Consider the following 18,254-nt stretch of genomic DNA (forward strand, 5'->3'; position numbering starts at 1 on the left):
TTCGCGTTTATTGGTTAATGAGTCTTCATGGGAGAATGTGCCATTATGAAATAAATGTGGCATTAAATGAATAAATATGGCATTATGAAATAAGATAAATAAACATTGAAATAGGCCTAAACAATAATAGTCCTACAGTCGATTTATTAATTTAAAAATGTTGAATAATTTATATCATCAAATATATTTATGGCCTCATTTATTTATTTCATAGCCATATTTATGAATTATTTTAGTATTATCATTAATTTCAAATGACAGATAACCTAAATCAGTATGAGTATCACAATAGTGTCAGAGGAGAGGAACTCAGAGAGTAGTAAACAGTAGTAGCAATTTGTTCCACTTGGATCCTGATAGTTTGCATATACTTATAATATATATATATATATTATATATAACTGTGTTATGGTTGTATTGAGCTCAGAAGGTACCCGTGGCATGAACTGAATTTGAGGGATGATTATTCCTTTACTTTGCCAGAACAGAAAGTTGTAATAAATGACTGAATCAACAGCACCCCCTGTTGAAATAATCCAACACGTCAACTGATAATCCATATCATAAAGATTATACACACTTCCAGTATATATCACCGGCATGCATCTTCATTACAATGAGATGTTTAAACAGGCAATAGCACACAGATTTAATGAAAGTAATATTAAACTGGATTTATTTGTTCTTATTTCCATATAAAACCATTTCAAGTAATGTGTGTGTGTGTGTGTGTGTGTGTGTGTGTGTGTGTGTGTGTGTGTGTGTGTGTGTGTGTGTGTGTGTGTGTGTGTGTGTGTGTGTGTGTGTGTGTGTGTGTGTGCGTGTGTGCGTGTGCGTGTGTGTGTCTTTACCGGAACTGCACTGCTGTGACCTGTCTGGTGGGTTTCAACAGCATGTAGAAATATAGTCCAGCGTGCTAATTATTTGCAATGTAAGTTAAAAGTTCCTTTTCACCTTGTTGGCTAATTTCCATAGTCATTTTATTCACATTCAACAAGGTTGGGAAAATTATAAATTAATAACAAATCTCATAAACCAAACTTCCTTTGCATTGCATTATTGGTTAAACTTTCAACCAATAACATCATAACAATGTCCCTCCCTTCCTATGGGCAAATTTAGTTAATGACAAAACACTGCTAGAAAGGAACTGGCAGGTGTAAATCAAGGCCACTTTCTGCATCAACTTATAACAGTAACTCTGATGCCCCAGCATGACAAGCTCAAAATAGATAAGTCATCGTCTAGTCTAGCCTAGTCCGATTCCATGCAAATAAAAAATGATATAAATTGGGTAATAATCTGGAAGTCTGGGATGAAATCATCAATTATTTAGTTTGGGATTTTGGTTTCCACCAATGACTGAAATAATAATAATAATAATAATAATAATAATAATAATAATAATAATAATAATAATAATAATAATAATAATAAATAACAGAAACATATTTAGACAAAAACAAAGTGATCACACACTTAAAAATACTAAAACCAAAGTGAAAAATCTTTGGTTGAAAACAAGGGTTATTGCACATGCTGTTTTCTGATTGGCTCAAATTAGTGCCCACACCGTTGCAATCTTTTCAATGTTCCTCATTGGACATCTCGAAATATTGCTGGTCTTTTCCAAGGTTGCAGTGTTTGGTCAAGAGAGCGAGAGAGGGAGAGAGATAAAGATGGAGACTGGTAGACACAGAGAGAGAAAGAGTAAAAGTAGTTATGGTTGGACATCGACGCAAGGGGGAATGCGGACCCATGACGTCCTTGCGGACCCACCTTCCATCCACCACAGGAGTGTGACGTGCGCCTCCTAAAAATTGGAACCTTGCGTCAAGGCAACACAGCAGCAGCAAGGACTGTGATTGGTCGGCTAACGTCAACCCGACGTAAACCCGTCTCAGAACCAAAACAGGTTCCGACTAAGTCTAAGCGACTGTGTGGTCGTTGCGTTGCGTCAACGTCCAACCATAACTCTACCTTAAGAGAGAGAGAAAGAGTGACAGACAGACAAGGAGACAAAGGACAGGATGGAGAGAATGGAGGGGGAGGAGAAAAAGGAGGTAGTGAAATAAGCGGGCAGAGGTTGGAGGAAGAAAGGGTTGTAGGTCCAGATATACTACATGATGAGACAGGAGGTGCGACCGGGAGGCTGCCCCGCCTCCATCTTCTCCACCTCCAGGATCATCCTCCTGAACACCTCCACAGCCGTCTGCACACACAGGAAGGACAGGTGCAGGAAACAGGAAGTAGACAGCGATTCAGGGTAAGTCAGTCAGGTCTGCTGATATGTGTTATGATACAAGTGTGTATTTACTTTTATGTACCAACTGTGAAAACTAATTCGGAGTGTCTATTCGTACCCCTGGTACTTTTAGCCTTGGTCACACTAGGTGCGTTTCCATCTTAAAGGTGATGCGAATCTTGAGAAAGTTCGCAAAAAAGTAATTCGAATTAGGTGCGTTTCCATCAAGTGGTTGGAGTGGAATAGGGTGATGACGTTATACGTTGATGTCGGCATGCTTGCTATGGCCAGTCGTTATGCGGAAATCGAAAAGACTGTCAGTCCTGTGTGTTCAAAGTTCGCTACGTCACAGCTGATTCGAAAAATGTGTTTCCATCCCCCATTTTGCCAATTTACTCTGTTTAGCATTTCTCAAAAACCACCTCAAGCGAGCGGATAAACTTTTTCGCGAATTAGAGGATTTTGATGCGAATTTTGGTGTTTCCATCACCGTTTACTGATTCGATACTTCAAAGTTCGCATTAAATTAGGGGGATGGAAACGCACCTACTGTTGGGCTTAAAAAACACCCTTTATTTCATGTACTCCCCCTAAACTGCCAATTTAAATGCAAAAATTGCATTAGTGTCTTATGTCACACTTTTTCTAATTTTATCATAATTCTACCTGACTACAATTTTCTTTTCTTCTTTAAAAGGACCACCGGCCGAGTAAAATATGATCAGGGCAGACGTTTGACAGTTGCAGATGAAGAGTTCCACCTAGCAATGAAAGCATGGAGTGCAGAGGGCTACCATCCAATGCATGAAGACCGATCTGAAAAGATACACTGTTCAGATGCAATTGTCTCAAGTACATTTAAGTACTCTAAATGTACCCTTTCTTGTGTCCATTATGGAGTCAGGAGGATAAAAAAAGCTAGTAATGTTTGATCCAATGCAATCAAATTATATTTGGAAAGAAAAGAATTTACTAACATGGGCTATTGTTTAACTATGACTAGGAGACATATCTTATTCTTTCATATTCATTCATCATCCTTAATTGCACCAGGGTACAAATGGCTTATACAGATCATTTTACCAGGGGTGCAAATTGCCTTACCGAACTAATGTCCTCAGTGATAATAGGAAATCGTTTTTTAGTTGGTGAGCAATAATTGTTTCGTTACACTTGTTAGTTTGTTCATTGGTAAAAAAAACTACTCTGCTTTAGTCTGCCAGCATCACAGAACTGAGTGATGTTTACACATTCCACTTAATAGCAAAAAAGGAAATAGAAATTTTAAGTTGAATGTACTTGTTTGTTGTATTCCCAGCATTGTTTGTGAGTTGTGGGTTTGTGGGTAAGTGTGTTGGGGTTTGGGGGTGAACAGATGAGCACAGGGTTCAGCGTTCCCGACCTGGTTCTCCTTGGCCGAGGACTCCAGGAAGGGAGCGCTCCAGGACTCCGCCAGCGCCCGGCCCTCCTCGAAGCTGATCACTCTGCCATGGAGAGACCCCAGAGGACACAGTAGAACCAGCCCCGGCCAAAGATCCAGGGAGAACCGGAAATGGTAGAACAGAGAGAAAGATCTTTGCGTCAGCGATTCAGTGTATTAAAAACTATAAAACCATTTGGATGCCTTTCCTCTCCTTCCACTGATTATTCACACAAAAACACGCACACACGCACGTGTACCCACACACACGCATGTACACACACACACACACACACACACACACACACACACACACACACACACACACACACACACACACACACACACACACACACACACACACACACACACACACACACACACACACACACACACACACACACCTCCTGTGTTATTTGTGCTCCTCCTCATATACTGTCCCTCTCCAGAGAGCTTGTGACTACATGACTCATGTTGCTGTGATCTGCGTGCGAGTTGTTTTTCTCCCCTGGTGATTGGATCTTACACACGTATTGATCTCGTTGCAGCTCTGGCCTTGCATATAAAGTCCTCTCCTCCCTTCCTGCAAGCAGACCTCTCTCTCTCTCACTCTTCCTCTCCTCCATTTCCTTTGCTCCCTCCTTTTAATCTTTCAATTCAAACGTGTTTTCCGCAGAAAATAAAGTGGCCGCCTACATTTAAATGTAAACATACATCGTACTAAAAATGCTCAGTGTAATATATTATTTTATTAGAAATATGCTTTGTTAAACATTAATTCAGACATTTGACATCCTTTGGTTTCTCAATGATACACACACAAACTAATTGGCTGCATTCAAACACACACACACATACAAAGCCAATCAAAAGAAAGAGCAAATTCTTTAATGTTTCCTGGTACAGATTTGGTGAGGTCAGAGTTGTGTGTGAGTTTGTTAAGATACAGTTGCTCACCTTTCCATGTGCAAGTCCTTTTTGTTGCCTACTAAAATTATTGGTACTCTGAAAGGGCACGGGGGGTGAGAAGACAGAGACACAGAGACACAGAGAGACAGAGAGACAGAGAGAGACAGAGACAGAGACAGAGACAGAGACAGAGACAGAGACAGAGATAGACAGAGAGAGAGAGAGAGAGAGTTATGACAGACAGCTATTGACCTGTGTATTATAGTAAAATGTATGTATCTGTGAATCTTTTGGGAAATAACTTTTCCCCTGGAAGAGAAAGGTCAAAGGGATTTGGTTTACTTACTGCAAGTTTCCCACCATGTCCAGAAGCTTTTCGTGGATCACTCGGACCACTTCAAAACTGAAAAAACATACAGATATCATCGTGTTTACGTTTCACTCACTCTACTGGGCATTCATGAGGTAGGCGACATTGACTCAAGGGTTTATAGCACTTCCAACTACACATTCCCACAGTTCTCTCATAACTAATTGAACTCCAACATCTTGCTTATCGCTGTCATTTCAATTTTACTTCAATAACATCACGAAGGTTCGTTTTTTCTGGTCTTTGAGTCGAAGACACGCTTCAAGCTTAATTTAATACATGCAATAACATGAACTACCAATGAGTGAGGCTATTGATCATAAGAGACTAAACATCATTATTTGTATTAGGTATTCTGATCATTCAGAGCTGTACATTGTTCTGATAACAGATAATGTGTCAATTCAAAGGTGGGGGATATCTAGAATCTGGGACACTACCACTCATATCTGTGTTTGCATCAGCCTCTGATGTAACGACACTCTACTAACAGGAGGTCACTTACTCTCTCTGAGAGCTTGTCAGGGCGGGGCCTAATGTGATCTCTAACGATGTCAACAACACCATAATCAATAGACAAGAGGTAAGAACGGGGAGGGTGAACGAGGGGCCGCGGCAGGGAGTGAAGGGGACAAATGGGAGATGGAAAACGACAGAACCGAATGAAAGTAATTAACAGGTAGAGAACCTTTTGTAGGAGGTGACAGAGAACAGGAGGATGTATCCGTCCACATCAATCGTGTAACTCTGAGGAAAGATGGAGTATTCATCCTGAAAGAGAGAAAGATAGAAAGAGAGAATGAGGGAAATAAAAGAGAGAAGGGAAGATGCATAAGCCCATACAAGAAGGTTATAAGAAGGGGCTTGTGATTGGATGCCAGCGCTCACCTGACCGGCTGTGTCCACTAGCTGCAGGTGGTACTCCTGACCACTCACTGTTATAGTCTTAGTAAATGCTGATTGAGTGAGAGAGAGAGTGAGTGAACAAGCATATGTGTTTGAGAGAGAGAGAGAGAGAGAGAGAGAGAGAGAGAGAGAGAGAGAGAGAGAGAGAGAGAGAGAGAGAGAGAGAGAGAGAGAGAGAGAGAGAGAGAGAGAGAGAGAGAGAGAGAGAGAGAGAGAGAGAAATATTAACATTGATTGTTGTGTGTGGTATGCAATGTCATATCACACAGAGGGATTTCAAAAACTAACAGCAGATAGCTCAATCATGACTACACTAACAATAATATGTCATATTGTTGTGTTCCTCTTCCTTCTTTTGTAAGTCTACAGGCCGGTACAGGAAAGGTTCAGTTATTAAATATATCGTATCAACATACTGTTTTCTATGGTGGGATCATACGAGTCCACAAACTGTCCTTCAACAAACTGGATGGTAAGGGAAGATTTTCCTGAAGAAACAGAAACACTCACAACGTTTTAACATGGCTTATGTTTAGAATTCAGTTAGGATTATGAACATCATATTATGAGTCTTATCGATGATAATCAATTCGTTATTAATGGAGATGCACTATGGATTACCAACTCAAAAATGATCATTAGCATTAGAACGCATGCAACATTATTAGTGCAACATGTTTAAAATCAACTGAAGGATATGGGGGGTTTTAGTGTACTAGTGACCACGTTGTTCTCTGAGGGCTGCCATCATGTGTTTTGACGTAATGATCGCAGCATCACCACTGGTCTACTGCACATCCTTCATTACATCCTGCTAGACCAGTCGTGTGGACCAATCTATAAAACTTGGATAATGAATATAACTTTCATTTTGGACAGATGTGTTTGTAGCCCATCGATAGTTAGTTAAGTTTACGTTGAATATACAATTGAAAAAATGTTACTAGGATGAAATTCCTCCCTAACACAGACACACCCATGTCAAGTCCATCTGACCTATTTGAGTAATATAGGCTATATTACTATTTTAAACAATGCGTACAGATGCGCGTTGTGAGAAATACGTCGTAGCCTATCATTCGCTTCGTATTTTTCTCTTGAAGTCGGCCCATATATAGTTTAAGAAGCAATAGGAGTCACTCACCCACGGATCTGTAACCCAATACGGCGATTTTCCGTGATTTTGGCTGCGGCATGATCTTCTTCCAAGCGTCTAAACACCGGGCTGAGCAGCAGATCTCTCCCTTCAAACCCAATTCATTATTAATGAGTAGCCTGCTCAACATCCCTTGGTCACGCAAATATATTAAAGTCACTCCCATAATAGACGTTTATTTCAATTGGACTAAAGACCATGTGGTTGCTGGACATGGACTGATGGTCCTATCACATTCATCACAGACTTTGACACCTTGACGCTCCAGCCAATGGATGCTGACAACTCTGGGAAGTGGGCGGGTCTAACGCAGACAGAGCCCAGCTTCATCAGATGGATGCTACTATCTGTGAGAGTAAAAACCCCTAGCTTCCCCTAGCGTTTTGGTTTAGCACTGTCGAAAGTTAAAGGGCTGTTAACAAAAGTCATTACTGAGCAAATGGTTGTGTTTGAACAGAACGAAGCACCATCTGGTGGATAAAGGGTATCAGCTTCACAAAAGCATTGGCTTCGGGGGGAAATAAAGGAGATTATTGCAGGACAAAACAAATGATAAATGTTTATAGATATTCTGACATGGTTCAACGATAATGGGATGCTGCTTGGTTGAAATGTTCTGGCCTCTCGCTGAGATGAGGAGATCACAAAAACGTGTTTGCTTTAGTCAGATGTTATGGAATGACTTATATTTAAAATAAGAAACATATTCTTGCAGGATTGAATGAAGCCAGAAGGGAGGTTATGTGACACTGTTGTTTATCGATTACAGTTCAGCTTGCAATACAATAATCCACACCAGACTTGCTGATAAACTGGTTGAACTAGGTGTGAACTAGGCACACAGGGATGTAGACACACAGGGGCGTAACTGGGCGTAACTGGACGCACACAAGTCTTGCCCTGGGCGTAACTGGACTTGTGTGTGGGCACAAACTGGACGTAGAACCGCCACTGTTTCCCAGGCCACTATAGGCCTGTAAACACTGATCTCAACAGGGCCCCAAACCAAGTCACACATGTTGTCCAACTCATGCATACACGCAGACACATATATATAAAGACGACCTCAAATTTAATATTTTTTATTCTATTTACTGTACAGACTACCTCTTATCTATTTATTGTTTTTGCGCATTTACAATTTAAAACTGTTACAGACATGATATTCTATATAGGGCTAATTGTTTGAAAACAAACAACTAATTGAAAACAGTAGAGAAGTGCTTCTTATCCCAAAAAAACGCTGCTCCCATGTCTACTTTCGTATACTTTAGTTTTTTGGTGTTTAATATTTATTTATTATTTCAAGCCCGTCTTGGTCTGTTGTGTTGGCGAACAGAGCGAGCCTTCATTCAGCCCATCTCAATTGACACTAGCCGGTTGGCCGTAACCCAGAGCGAACCCTTCAGGGCACGAACTGTACTTTGCACTGCACTGTGTGAGGCTAACTGCTAGATGGCTGCTCGTAGCTTGTTTGCCCCTTTGCGGTTCGTCAGTCTATCGAGGTAAGAGAACATTGAACAACATTAGAGTTTGCTGGTTGTTTGGCAGCCAGGGCACTCCGTCTGAATCCAGTTAAAACGCGTGTTACAAGGGTAAACCGTTTAGCATTACTCTCCAACAGCGCAAGGTAGCTGATTTAGCTTAAGGTAGCACGGTCCTCTGATGTTTTTTAGGGAGTAACTGTCTCACATATATAATAACAACACTAGTCTTTTTAATGTCACTGAGTGCTAAATGACATGTCAATAGCCATCCTCTGTCTGCAAGCTCAATGAAAGGGGAGTTAGCATAGCAGCTAGTAGGGTGAATACAAGGTCTTCAATGATGTCCTGCAGCATAGCAGCTAGTACGAACCACGCTCAATACAAGGTCCTCTAATGACTTTTTTTATTCCTGCTAAATTGTAGTAGTCTTTGACCGTTGCTTTATTCTGACTGTAAGGTTATTAATGTCATGTTATGCCATTTGAGATCAGGTCTGGTAAAGCCAAAGTCCCGACGACCTCTGCTCTACATTATGTGACCCCGGGCCACTTGTTGGTTCATTGTGTAATGCGTCAACTAGTTTGGTTTAGTACAGCTCATTACAGGTGAGACCCGCAGTGTACTTTTGTAGCCAAGTGCATGCAACGATATTTTCAAATTGCGACTTATTGAGTCACGAGGGCACATGACATGAAGATATTGAAGATCTTTTTTTTTTTGATCACTTCTTTTCAAATATTGATCTTCACTCATTGCAGTTCATACTAGCAAACAAAGGTTATAAACAAACAAACAGAATGTTGACTCATAATTTGACTGTTTTGCATTAACATCTGTTTTTTGTTATTCAAACAGTCCTATATGGATGGTTGAAACCCTTTTAGGTTAAGAGCGAGCGGCACATTATTTTTGCAGCAACAAATGTTCATGTCTCACTTTCCTTCTTCTAGGGTTGGCCGAGCGACTGCTGTTCCCGTGCTCAAGTTCCACACCAATGCTTCTCCATTGATGGGTGAGTACATGTAAATAAGTAGCTCCATGTATTGTTCTGGGTATTGGTAAGGGCCAGCAACATATTCAGGGGTTGACACTAAGGTTTCAAAAGCACTTGCCCATCGGGCAAGTACAGGTCAGGTTCAACTTGCCCGAATGTAATGTTCACTTGCCCAAATTATAATCAGAATCGTGAACGGGCCTCTTTTTGCCAGGCACCCGGCCTGGTTTTGGGGGGGCTCAGAAAAATCATCCTAGCTCAGACTGAAGCTGAATGTTAGCTTCCACACATCTTGTGTTTAAAAAATAACAAACTTCTCTTTCTTTACTTATTTATCGAGCGGTCACATCGTGCCATGAAGTGATTTCAGTCCACCGTTCCAACCTATTAAAGCTATCGCCAAGTTATATGTAGACCTGCATGATTTTATGCAAATGTACATAACTAAATGTCAGAGGTAGTAGCAAAGATATGTCTTTTTAACTTTCAAGTTTCTTGTAGCTCTAACTGAATAATCACAATTGCGTTTCTAGTAGGGTTGTCAGTCACGATACTGGATTTCTAACTTCAACACTATTCCTGGAAAAAGATCGATATTCTATACCATTTTTGATATCAGGGGAAACGTTTTTTTCAGGAAAGAACATACCCAAAGTAAATAGATTATATCTCCACAACTGCAAGGGCGATAATGTAATCTTTGGGCCAAAAGAAAGATTGTTGTGCAAGTGAAATATTCAATGGGGATAATACTTGGTTAAAGTGAATAAAGCCATGGAACACAGCATAAGTGGAAGATAACATTTCCATCAGTTGGTCATTATCAGTTGGGAGCGCTGTCTTACTATGAGACACAAATAAAGGTAGATATCTTACAATTTTGACACTTGACACCTCTATATAAAGTTCAGGGCAATCGAATGCACCAAGCCAAACACTCGCAAATAAATATATGGCCACTAGATTGCGCTGAAGAATATGTTTTCTGATTGAAGGCAATTTACCTATTTCCTAAGAAACCTTCTCTTACTCATTGATTGAAAACAGCATGTTAAGTTGCAAAATTTGGCCCAGATACTGGATAATCTGTTTATGGTGGTTTTATTCGATCAGAATCAACTTTGTGGACAAAAATCACAAAGGTAATACTTCATTTTTGGTTGTTAAAAGAAAAGGGGACGTTTCTACTTAATTTGTTATTTGCAAGTTTTAGTCACAGAATGATATGGTTTGGACTGTTGGAATAAGTGGAGGGTCAGCTTTCATGTAATATACAGTAGTTTGTGAGGGTCCAATTTCGTGAAAAAGATCGCTATTGCTGTGTGCATGTGCACAGTTATGAAACCCAAAACCGTGTTCTTGACTTTCCTTGATAATTTGCCTCAATCCAAAGTACTTCCAAACTGCACTCCTCCATCACTACTCCATTAGCTTCTACCTAAACCGTTTGCGGAGGTGCTGCACTTGAGATGCTAGCTGTGTTGGCTAACCTTTAGCGAATCAATGCCAGGGACCGCACAGCGAGTGAGTGACAGAAGGCGGGGCTATATTCGCACTGAAGCGATGCGTGACTGTTAACTCGCTTTCCGAGAGAAGAGAAGACAGCGCGCTGATCAATTGCAAATACTTATATTTTGTGTGGTTTTGAGGAACAAAAGGTTGTTCTGCAGTTTCTAAAAACATTTGAATAAATAGCTTTTATATTAACATCCACCCAAAATCCACTTGCCCGTTCGGGCAACCAGAAAAAATCTCAACTTGCCCAAACATTTTTTTTACTTGCCCCGGGCAAGCGGGCAACCGTTAGTGTCAACCCCTGCATATTGTTTCAGCAACAACATCACGATGTGCCCACGCAAATGTCTTACAAGTGTCACATGTAATCGTCATATTGCACCACTGTTTTGTTGTTTTTTTAAAGGTATTCGTGTTAATATTACTTCACATGTTGCTTTGGCGGTTATCTGCTCTATGCTCAATGTAAAAATGTCGAAGCATCAGCAAAGCTCTGTGTTTGTTATCTTCATTTTACTACACTAAACCCCAGACATTTTGTGTCCATGGTTCAGTTGTATTACATTACATCAGTTGAAAAGTCCCATCGGTAGGCAGTGATCCATGTGTTTGCAGGTGCTACCGTGGAGCAGTTTAACCTGGCCAAGAGCCAGCTGGCCACCCTTAAGAATGACCCAGGCAATATGGCCAAACTACAAATCTATGCTCTCTTCAAACAGGTAACATCCACCATTCGACAGGGCTCCCTTCAATTGTGCATGACATGATTTGTCATTAAAGTGAATTTTTTTTTCTTATAATGCTATCCTCCTCAATCTTATCTTATCCAAATCAACACACAACCACGACAACAACCGCCGACCGACCGTCCAGTCCACTGAAGGACAGTGCACCTCGTCGAAACCCGGGATGCTAGATTTTGTCAAAAAAGCTAAATGGGACGCATGGAAGTCACTTGGATCCATATCTCAGGTAATATCCTCTCAACAACTCTCTCAGCACCAAAGCACCATGTTTCAACAGACCCTTGGAATATCTTCTAGAAACCTGCTGTGTGATTGCCCTGTTCAACTAGGCGTTTTTTCTTCGGCAAGTTATAGTTGTCAGAAAAGCTAAACTTTCTCAAACTTTCTTCCTTGTAAAGACACTCAGATATCACGAAAAAATATGCCACCAGCGTCACAGCAGAGTGGAACGTTCACATAGTGCACAGGAAAACACAGGATTTTAGCTTTTTCTTTTCGGTATTCGTTTTTAGTAACACAAGGCTTACTATTACATTAGGATGTTGACTGTTGTATAATTGCCACGATTTAAACCCCCAGAAATGGTTTTGGGTACATTGACTCTTTAGAAAGATATCAGTGAAGTGAGCGAACACAACTAATCTGAAAACGCATCTGAGAACAATGCATCCTTCTTTGTGGAGGCTAGCTGCCTCAACACTTTAAAATGTAATGAATTGCTCAGAAAACACACATTAAGTAAGAACATTTTGTAAGAACATGTATGTAAGTGGCGGTTTGGCTAGTGATCGCAGCAAATCCTCATGACTCCCCACATCTTTTTATTTGATCTATAACGTATTTTTTAGTTTATTTATAACTCCTTTTACTCTTCAGCTCCACAATTTGAACATATTTGGGAACAATTAAAATGAACGAACTAGAAGGCCACAAGGAGAGCAGATTGAAGGTGGAGATGTTATCAAAAGTGAAACTTAAGTTTCAGACCTGTATCTCTTTAGTTTGCCCTTCCTTGGCGACACTTCACCCTTCCCAAGGTTTATCGAACATTGGGCTAATCGCTTTTTTTGTAATCCTGCGTTTAGACAAACAACGGCACAAATAACTACCTCATCAGTGCAGGTGAAAAATGTAACACAAGGGAGTGTGCTTGCGGTATTACCGCTAACCACAAGGGGGCATCGTTCCTACACGGTGGTCGGATCTCACTAACCGCTCTATATGCAAAAATATAGCATACTTTTCACTACCTCCCGTAAACAGTGTACTGACCTTTTTATTGTCCATATTTAATGCTGGCTTCTAGATTTGATCCCTGCACTGCTGCACGTACTCATTTGCACTGCCATCAGGCCACACATTCTCCAAGAGTACCTTAGCATATCTTTTATCGTACATATTATCCATGTGGATATTTTATATTATTTTATTTGATCATCTTGTTTATCTTCTATGTGTATGCTATGTCAATGCAAGATACTGTGTCTTTGAATTTCCCCTTGGGATCAATGAAGTATACATCTGTCTATCTAAATAAACACATATACGGTGTTCTACGGTGGCTATTCCAAGCAAAAGTATAATATTTCCTTTATTCCCAACAGTGATGTTACTACAGAGTTTCCAGTTTCCGGGTCTGGTCTTTGGTCTCTTACAGGGTTGCGAGAACATCTCTGACCAAGTGCATAACTCTGATCCTGATAGCAATGTGTTTTAGTTTGGAGCAATTACAAGCAAAGATAACAAGAAAACGAATGGATGTGTCTCACATTTGCCTTGTTTTTTTTCTGCCTCCAATCAGGAAGAAGCCAGGCAGAAGTACTGTGACCTGATTGGCTCCCTGGTGACGGAGGAAGGAGGGTCCGCTCAGGTGGTGGCACAGGCTGCTGGCAGCGGCCCCACATATAAAGATCTGGTGGTGACAACTGAAGATAAGATCACCACCATTATGCTCAACAGGCCCGCCAAGAAGAACGCCATCACCACAGAGGTGAACAATGAAACTTCCTATTGAAAATACTTTGGCTATATGTTAAACGGTACTCAGGAATCAGAAGTTCCTTCTCATTACTGGCCCCTCTGGCCGGTGTGTGAACTGCAGTCTTCTCCGGCTCTTGCATTCAGAGCACTGGAGTCTGAGCTCCGTTGGTCCAGTAGATAACAATCACATGAATAAACGTTTGAAAGTTATAAATTATCTATTATCCACTTCGACGTCGTTTCCCTCCTTTCTCCTTTCATAACCAGTTCTATGCAATTAAGAGCGTAGGTGAAGGTTACATTCTTTTATGTTAAAATGCTACCATGTATCGCCTAGGCAAAGCGATTTTAATCCAAACTCCTACACCTAGTCCCCTTAAATTAGTATTATAGGTCTTCTTTTGAAGGGGCTGAAACGGCTCATTGGTAAAGTTATTAAAGGATTGTTGTAGCAACGAAGATGGTCAATTGTCATCCCTTCCCTCTGTTCCCCTCTCAGTTGTACACTGATATCATCTCTGCCCTGGACCAAGCAGCAAAGGACAGCTCTGTGCTCACAGTCATTACCGGTTGGTTGTTACACTGTTTACGTGTCCAAACAGAGTCGTGCGACCATCCTGATCTCACACGTTTACGTTCTGTTTCACTCTGGAGATTGAGTTTTATTGGGAAGTGCAACAGGAATATCGGGATGGTCTCACAGTCCACAAAGCTCAAAGCTGTCAATCTTTTTTATTTTACAAGTAAATGCATAGTGATTAGACAAATTATTGATGAGCTATCGTAGGATCACACTTACACATTTGTGTGTGCGTGTGTTTCTAGGTGCTGGGGACTTTTACTGCAGTGGGAATGACCTGTCTAACTTCACCAAGATCCCAGAAGGTGGAATTGATGCGTTGGCGAAAAAAAGTGGGGATCTGCTGAGGTGAACACCGAGTGGTTTATAGCAGGGTGGATGATTACTTGTTGTATTAACAACCTATTAATTGACTTTCTTCTGCACAGTGCACTAAATGTCAATTTTCTCCACTTCCTTTGTATACAGGAACTACATCAATGCTTACATAGACTTTCCGAAACCTCTGGTTGCCGTGGTGAACGGGCCAGCTGTCGGCGTATCGGTCACAGTGCTGGCGCTGTTTGATCTGGTGTACGCCACAGATAGGGTACGTTGTTCTGCATCATCATATAACAAACCACCAAAACAGTAAATTCATTTCCATACTGTGTTGTCGGCCTATTTTCACTGTGTGTGTGTGTGTGTGTGTGTGTGTGTGTGTTTGTGTGTGCGCGCGTGGGGGGTGTAGGCAACCTTCCACACTCCCTTCAGCAAGCTGGGTCAGAGTCCAGAGGGCTGCTCCTCATACACCTTCCCCCTGATTATGGGGCCCTCCAAGGTAAGCACAGGGTTACACACAGGCAACCTGAAGAACCACCTCCCTTTACAGTTTGTTTTTATTGTCAGACAATGGCAATTTAATTGAGGATTAGAAAAAAATACTGAAAATGTATTAATGAAACACTCAAAGATTAAGCTTTAAGTCTTTATTAAATGTAAAGTTTTTAATAATTCTTGATTAGGCCTAAAAAAAAAAAAAGTTTGGTTCCTGTTGGTTGTCAGTTGAGGTCATGGGTAGGTAGGGAATTTATTTTATTTTTTTATTTTATTTTTTCCAGCGACAGCGAATGATAGGTAGGTTGTTTTCATTTAAAAACGAGAAAATTCGCTCATCCTTGTACAGAATGAAGAGGTGCTGTACCAAAACGTAATTATAGTTTGCATCAAAAAAAAAAAAAGGGTTTTTTTTTATAAAGCTCATAAAATAATTTGGGTCGCACATAAATTGACAGGGTCGGTCGGAAACCGGAACCAAACAATTTTTTTTTTTAGGCCTTATTGCATTCTGTAAACAAAATGTATCTTAAAGGTTGTGTCAGCGATGTTGGGTGACGTCACCTCTGTTGGTGTTTTCTGTTTTGAAGCAAGATCCCAAACAAGCAGAGCCCGCTCGTCCCTCCGTTCTGTGTTTCTTGCCTCCAGTAAAAGCTATCATGAAAGCATCGCCAAACCCCCAACAGCCACCCCTTGTCGGGGATTTGTTGGATTACTATTTATTTTGGTTTTGAGTTGTTGATAGTACCATTTGTTTTTGTGAACGATCTCGGAGCATAGGCTGCTTACAGAGATGCCTTTTTTTGACTGCCTGTATATTGGGCGGACAGCTAGCGGATCGTGAGGAAAGGTCGGATGAATGTGACCATTTATGTTTTGGCCTAGAATCGCTGGTAAAACCTTTAACTATGATGTGACTATGCTAACACAAATAAACTCTATCAATTTGGGATTACGTTAAACTAACAATATTTGAAATGGCCAACACATGATTACCAATGTAACGCAATGATTTACAATCTAAATTCACCAAATTTGTGCACATCTTCTGTCTTCCTCCACGTCCCTCCCTCTGTGTGTTTCACTGTCTCTGCCTCCCCAGGCCAGTGAGATGCTGCTGTTCAACAAGAAGCTGACGGCGGCCCAGGCCTGCGACCAGGGTCTGGTCACTGAGGTGTTCCCTGACGCCTCCTTCCAGACGGAGGTGTGGAACAGACTCAAGGCCTACGCCCAGCTGCCTCCCAACGTATGGACACACACTGCAGACACTGACATTATACGATCAAAGTCAGCTCAAGGAATCACAGTCCACCTCACTTTGTATATTAGTTATCAGTATTCACAGTATCTGTGAATACTGATATTCCCAGTATCTTCACAGACGGCGACGCGCTTGCGTGTACAGACACGCATTCAAGGGCCCTTTTTGAGTAAATTCATACTTGAAGGCAAGGTGAAGTGTGTAGAAATGAGGAGCATCTAGACAGACATGGCCTTGAAGCAGACATCTCTCCAGGCTCGTGTGTATTTGCTCTGCAGATAAGGTCCGTTTCCCCTCCCCTGCTGGAATATTTCTGCCCGGTGCGAGATAGACCAATCGATCTCAAGCGTTGATCTAATATGAGGCGGTATCAATACGATGAAGGAGCAGCCAACGACTCTAGAGACGCCGCCTTTTCCATTATTATTCAGAACCGCTGTCTTACTTGTCAGCCGAGACCTATAGTTGCTAGGACTAAATATCTTAATACAATGTATTAATCTATCAGGCAACCTCATCACTTGACCCTAGGCTACTATATGCTGTTGTAGACAATGACATCTGGAAGTACCAGATGTCATTGTCATCCCTGTCATTGTCATTGTAGTCATTGGAGGAAGGGCGGGTGGATCTGCAACCTCACCGCTAGTTGCCACTGAACCCTCCACCGTTTGACGTAGTGGTGCACAGCCCACCTCTATCCCACCGTTAACACACACAGTCTCTCTCTCCCTCTCCCTCAGTCCCTGGCGCTGTCCAAGCAGCTGGTCCGCTCGGCGGAGCTGGAGCGGCTGCACGCGGCCAACGACGCCGAGGTGGCGAGGCTGGTGGAGCGCTGGCAGTCCGACGAGTGCATGGCCGCCATCATGGGCTTCTTCCAGGGCAAGGCCAAGTTGTAGAGACGGGGAGGAGGGGGGGTTGGTGGCGGTATATAATGGTCGCCTTTTCAGACCAAGGTAGAGAAAGTGCCATGAGCAACCATGAGGCAACGTCTAGATGCTCGAGGGGGAGAGATTGGGTTAGAAGACAGATAAATAAAAAATTATTTAGGCTGTTTGATATATATATAATATATATAATTGTTGAGTTTTAATTGTTCCGGAATTAGACCATGGACCAGCTTCTTACACACACACACACACACACGCACACAAAAAGAAAGGACATGAGATTTTGAGAGAATATCTTCAACTTTGCAAAGAGAAACACGGTAACAATTGTTATTTTTGTAAGAACGTATAACTGTGTCAGACGGTGAGAGTCGCTTATGGGGACCGAAGGAACAGGAGGTTGCCTTCTCTCCTTGCCTTCCTATAAAACATTAACACTTTGTTGCCTTGTCGTATTGGACAAAATTGTGAGTCAAATATATAGTAAATACATTTTCCATAAAACCCTCCATATTTGTATTGCCCTGTTGGATAGCTATGGTGGATTATGTCATACATGTGATTATGCCATAAGTAGACTGCCTTATAAATCAAGAAATTAAAGGGGCACCTCGTTGCCAACATTCGTAGTTTCACTGGCTTCTTCAAATGAATTGAACTAATGCTGTTAACATTACTATGCGATAATGTTGACTGCTTTTTACTTTAGAGGTTAGGGTTAGGGTGTATTTTTGTTGATTACCACTGAAATGTATTGGTTTGTAAAAAATCTAAAATGCCATAACGGAGGACTGCTGTTGTAACTTTAAATTTAAGGCATTTGGAAATATTAAATCGAGCTGACTGATAACATTTGTTGAATCGATTGTCCTTGTGTAGTTCCATGTTAGAACCACCAGATGGCGATGTGAATCCACTAAAGTTAGAAAGCCAACTGGTGTTTCAACTTTTTGCGATGCGAAAAGTTCCTAGCGATAAG

General features: G+C 41.3%; 2 protein-coding genes across 5 annotated transcripts; one reads left to right on the forward strand and one right to left on the reverse strand.

Moving 5' to 3' along the window:
- Positions 1 to 659: 659 nt before the first annotated feature.
- rheb (Ras homolog, mTORC1 binding) lies at positions 660 to 7,132 on the reverse strand. 2 transcript variants are annotated; one of them, XM_056584339.1, is made up of 9 exons: positions 6,995 to 7,132; positions 6,267 to 6,338; positions 5,833 to 5,900; positions 5,633 to 5,715; positions 4,921 to 4,977; positions 4,623 to 4,670; positions 3,648 to 3,729; positions 2,124 to 2,212; positions 1,502 to 1,813 (listed from the first exon to the last, which is right to left on the reverse strand). In XM_056584339.1, the coding sequence occupies exons 1-9, from the start codon at positions 7,044 to 7,046 to the stop codon at positions 1,597 to 1,599; spliced, it is 768 nt and encodes a 255-aa protein (XP_056440314.1). In that variant the 5' UTR covers positions 7,047 to 7,132; the 3' UTR covers positions 1,502 to 1,596. The 2 variants fall into 2 exon arrangements, with proteins under 2 accessions (XP_056440315.1, XP_056440314.1); XM_056584340.1 differs by having other exon boundaries at positions 660 to 2,212.
- A 1,209-nt stretch (positions 7,133 to 8,341) lies between these two features.
- eci2 (enoyl-CoA delta isomerase 2) lies at positions 8,342 to 17,530 on the forward strand. 3 transcript variants are annotated; one of them, XM_056584300.1, is made up of 11 exons: positions 8,342 to 8,511; positions 9,444 to 9,505; positions 11,618 to 11,721; positions 11,876 to 11,974; positions 13,550 to 13,738; positions 14,228 to 14,297; positions 14,554 to 14,656; positions 14,777 to 14,897; positions 15,039 to 15,128; positions 16,227 to 16,370; positions 17,129 to 17,530. In XM_056584300.1, the coding sequence occupies exons 1-11, from the start codon at positions 8,462 to 8,464 to the stop codon at positions 17,282 to 17,284; spliced, it is 1,188 nt and encodes a 395-aa protein (XP_056440275.1). In that variant the 5' UTR covers positions 8,342 to 8,461; the 3' UTR covers positions 17,285 to 17,530. The 3 variants fall into 3 exon arrangements, with proteins under 3 accessions (XP_056440275.1, XP_056440276.1, XP_056440277.1); XM_056584301.1 differs by having other exon boundaries at positions 8,511 to 8,601; XM_056584302.1 differs by lacking the exon at positions 8,342 to 8,511 and adding an exon at positions 8,611 to 8,878.
- The last annotated feature ends 724 nt before the right edge of the window (positions 17,531 to 18,254 follow it).

This window comes from Gadus chalcogrammus, chromosome 23, assembly GCF_026213295.1.
Source record: "Gadus chalcogrammus isolate NIFS_2021 chromosome 23, NIFS_Gcha_1.0, whole genome shotgun sequence".
NCBI classification, from domain to species: domain Eukaryota; kingdom Metazoa; phylum Chordata; class Actinopteri; order Gadiformes; family Gadidae; genus Gadus; species Gadus chalcogrammus.

Excerpts from the sequence above, each read along its gene's own strand:
- rheb (XM_056584339.1), bottom strand. The coding sequence starts at position 7,046 with ATGCCGCAGCCAAAATCACGGAAAATCGCCGTATTGGGTTACAGATCC. Across the intron at positions 4,978-5,632 it reads TCTGTCACCTCCTACAAAAG|TTTTGAAGTGGTCCGAGTGA; the intron begins GTTCTCTACCTG and ends ATGTTTTTTCAG. Across the intron at positions 4,671-4,920 it reads GACATGGTGGGAAACTTGCA|AGTACCAATAATTTTAGTAG; the intron begins GTAAGTAAACCA and ends GTGCCCTTTCAG.
- eci2 (XM_056584300.1), top strand. The coding sequence starts at position 8,462 with ATGGCTGCTCGTAGCTTGTTTGCCCCTTTGCGGTTCGTCAGTCTATCG. Across the intron at positions 13,739-14,227 it reads AGAACGCCATCACCACAGAG|TTGTACACTGATATCATCTC; the intron begins GTGAACAATGAA and ends TTCCCCTCTCAG. Across the intron at positions 14,657-14,776 it reads AAAAGTGGGGATCTGCTGAG|GAACTACATCAATGCTTACA; the intron begins GTGAACACCGAG and ends CTTTGTATACAG.